The sequence below is a fragment of the Urocampus carinirostris genome, chromosome 2 (assembly GCF_059441175.1).
Source record: "Urocampus carinirostris isolate Australia breed hairy pipefish chromosome 2, RoL_Ucar_1.0, whole genome shotgun sequence".
NCBI classification, from domain to species: Eukaryota; Metazoa; Chordata; class Actinopteri; order Syngnathiformes; family Syngnathidae; genus Urocampus; species Urocampus carinirostris.
Genome location: NC_142350.1, coordinates 24,570,958 through 24,574,477, shown reverse-complemented (window position 1 = coordinate 24,574,477; position 3,520 = coordinate 24,570,958). Strand labels below are relative to the sequence as shown.

Below are 3,520 nucleotides of genomic sequence, written 5' to 3'. Positions count from 1 at the left end.
TTTAAAAAAAAAACGACTTATAGTCCGGAAATGACGTTAAGTTGCAACCCCAGCTAATCTGAACACCAAAAAACAGCGACTTATAGTCCGGAAACTACGGTAGGTAGGTAGGTGGGTTGGGGGGTGGGGATGTAGTTATGCCAGCTCAATGACCAGGATAGACACCTGATTCAAAGGAATGACAATAAAGTAGAAAGGCAAAACTGTGATTAAATACGCACCGATTGTTTTCTGAAAGCATTTTACTTCTGTCAAATATTATTACAAAACAAAATACAGAAACTTCTTCCTTCCCCTTTAAGGTCAGACTAATAGTCACACAGCAATGTCCATTTTATTCCAATTTCATCAGCCGCTACGACGTTTCCATCTTGTAGCCATGCTTTTCCAGCTCCGCTCTAGTAGAGAAGAAAAAACAAGAGATTTTATTGTAATTGCTCATATCACTCAAATTACTAACAGTCAAGCTACAGTGGGGGCTGACATTGAAGCACAGAACAGAGAGGCAAGTGAACACTTAATTAAGCTAATTTCATTATGGCTGGAGGAAAATATTGAATTAAAAAAAATGAACATATAAAAATCACAACGCATACAACAAGCCAATAGATTTAAACATTACAGTTTTCTCTGTAATAATAGCGAACTTACTTTAATACAATTCTCGATTGCTTATGTGTCGTCAAAAACTAAAAGCAGTTCATTGGAATATCTTTGTGGTATGTTAGTCTTTTTATCAATACAGTAATCCCTTGTTTATTGCGGGGTTAACGTTCCAAAAAAAACACAATAGGTGAAATCAGGGAAGTAAAACCATTTAATTTCTTACAATTTGTATACATTACACTTACAGCTTAAAACCAAGGAACAAACACTTTTTACAAGCTCGAGTATTTGTTTGACAAATACGATTCAATGTATAGGGAAAAAATAAAAACACTATAAAATGTTAAGTCACACTGATTAAGCAAGATAGCACAGGGGTACAAATTCCCACCATGGTTTGTTTTCTAAAGGGGACATCCGCAGAATGTCGTTTTGATTCTTAAACTGGTCAATGAAATCATGAAACCTAGTGACTAAGCATATTACTACAGTAATCCCTCAATTTTTGCAGATGTAGGGTTTTAAAAAGGACCCACAACAGTCAAAACCCGAAAATAAACATTCTATCAAATACTAAATTTTACATTGAAAAAAAATTAACAAACTATATTTACAGACTCAAGCGATTGATTAACAAATAAAAAGTACTGTACTTTATAAACGTTTTTTTCTCAAAAAAAAAAGAAAAAAAAACCTTCTCTACTCCCAAATTATATAATAAAATAATCTCACTGCTATACTGTCTTGCACTTTAGCGTTGAAAACCATTTAAAAAAACGATTCTTACTTCGGATGATATTTGGTTGCTGTGATGTGGATTTCAGAGAAACCACAAATGTGGCGTAGGAATGATTTTACCGTTCTGTATTCAACTTTATTGGCATCTTTCTCTAGCTTTTGGTGCTTTATCCGGTGCAGAGGGTTTTGTTGACGTGATGGCTTATACGGAATAAATTTTAAATGATTTGCTCAAATGTAATGTATTATTGTCAAAATATTTTACCAACTTAGACCGCAGCGCTGTTTACGCACAGGCTGACACATGGCAGAAAAGAAGCGGGACGACCATTTAGCAAATTAGAATGCAGATAACAGTGCATGATAAAAATCCGCTAAAAGTAAACCACGAAACAGCAAGAGAATAATGTAAAGTTATATACTAATTGTGATCGCCTGCTGCCTAATAAAATGAGAATGGGACATATGATTGGCTAGATTATTTGTTGTTTGCTTAGATTACTGTAAATAGGCCAATGAAAAATATTTGCACGTACTATGAAACTATTGTTTACTCTATACCCGCTGGCGTAGAACCACTACCTCAACCTAAATGTAGTTGCATTAGAATTGAATACCTCAACTGATTGGAGAAATCATCCTCGACGTTGTCGTCGTCCCAGTTGTCTTCCCAAACATGAGTATCTTCATCCTCGTCCTGTCCCGTCCAATCTGAAAGGATCCGTGCCAAACCGAAAAGTGTGGCAAGGAGGACAAAAGAAGGAGAGACATAAGTTTTGGTAGAATCAAATGTTTTATTAAAGGAAAACATGTGCCATGAACATCTTGGTGAAGGCCCTAGGGATGAAACTGTCTCTTAGCCAGTTTTTGCTCGATTTAAGGGACCAGTAGTTCCTACAACTGGGGTGCAGGTCGAAGGGGTGTTAGGCGGGTAAGAAAAGTCCCTCAATGTGTTGACAGCTCTGATGCAATATCAAAAGCAGGCAATATCTTCCGGACTGGGCAGGGCGGTCCATGATCTTCAGGGCTGTGTTGATTACTCAATTTTACCTATACCATGCACCCAGCATACCACAATGTGACGTCCTTTTAGCGCTACTGTTAATATGCAGCTTCTGTTCCAAGATAACACTCAGAAATAACCCTCAGAAACAGGTTGAGACGGTTTGTTCCCCAGGACCATAAACACCCTAAACAAGCATGGAAAACTGGGAATATATATCATGACTTATTTGGGAATTTTGGTCGACGGCACTACATTTCATTGCACTGTTACAATGCACTATTCTTTCATTGCACTAATATAGTTGGGCCAGTCTCCAAGCACTAAGTTGTTTGCCCATTTCTAGTAAAAGTATTTTTATCATATATTTTCCATCTAAAATATTCATTACCTTCGAGTGCCATGTCTCGTTAAAACACAATGCCCACCACCTTGTGATCAATGACAATAAAGACGCCTTTGTTTTGCTACCAGGCGTGCAAGGTAGCATTTGCCACCGTGTTCAGCAACTGCGGCGCTAATATTTTTAGCAACACTCAAGCGTATGATTTAAAACAAACAATTTATATGTTATAATAACAAACAGAACAGACACGTCGATTTATTGTTACAGCTTTATATCGATCGGTAATAATTGTTAGTATGGGTAACAGCTGCGCTAGTTACTGCTACAGCTAATTGTAGCGATATTAGCTTAGCCGGGAAGCTGAGTCACGGCTTCGAAGGAACTGTGAAACAAAAAAATGCGTCAAAATGGCATAGAAATATGTTTCTGACCTTCAGCGGGGAATTCCTCAAACTCATCGTCCTCTTCGAGCAGACCAAGATCGACTGTTTGTTTTTTGTCTGACATGTTGACGGTTTAGATTCTTCAGCGGCGACCGGAGAAAAATGGCTGCTGACGCACAATGAATTGTGGGAAATCAAATGATGTTTCGATATTGCAGCTGCGCTTATTCTACGCAGCAAAAAAAAAAAAAAAAAGAACTCGCTGTGTGCTAAAATTGGCTGCTTTAATCGTTTAAAATAAATGACTTCATTGTGTTTATTTTTATACCATTGATGTAATTGTTTATGGTAAAACATGCTGCTTAAACTTTAAAACAATCTTAACTCTTTCTAAATAGAATAAAACAGAATAGAACAGCCTTTAGCATACGTGTCAACTTACAC

At 37.1% G+C, this 3,520-nt stretch overlaps 1 protein-coding gene across 1 annotated transcript; it reads right to left on the bottom strand.

The window, feature by feature from the left end:
- Positions 1-224: 224 nt before the first annotated feature.
- sem1 (SEM1 26S proteasome subunit) lies at positions 225-3,287 on the bottom strand. Its single transcript, XM_088329544.1, has 3 exons — positions 3,125-3,287; positions 1,962-2,055; positions 225-398 (listed from the first exon to the last, which is right to left on the bottom strand). The coding sequence occupies exons 1-3, from the start codon at positions 3,198-3,200 to the stop codon at positions 356-358; spliced, it is 213 nt and encodes a 70-aa protein (XP_088185670.1). The 5' UTR covers positions 3,201-3,287; the 3' UTR covers positions 225-355.
- Positions 3,288-3,520: the final 233 nt, after the last annotated feature.

What these genes read in the sequence shown, in the direction of transcription:
- sem1 (XM_088329544.1), bottom strand. Translation starts at nt 3,200, where the DNA reads ATGTCAGACAAAAAACAAACAGTCGATCTTGGTCTGCTCGAAGAGGAC. An exon ending in TGAGGAATTCCCCGCTGAAG is followed by an intron (nt 2,056 to 3,124) that starts GTCAGAAACATA and finishes GGATCCTTTCAG; the next exon opens with ATTGGACGGGACAGGACGAG. An exon ending in GATTTCTCCAATCAGTTGAG is followed by an intron (nt 399 to 1,961) that starts GTATTCAATTCT and finishes CTTCTCTACTAG; the next exon opens with AGCGGAGCTGGAAAAGCATG.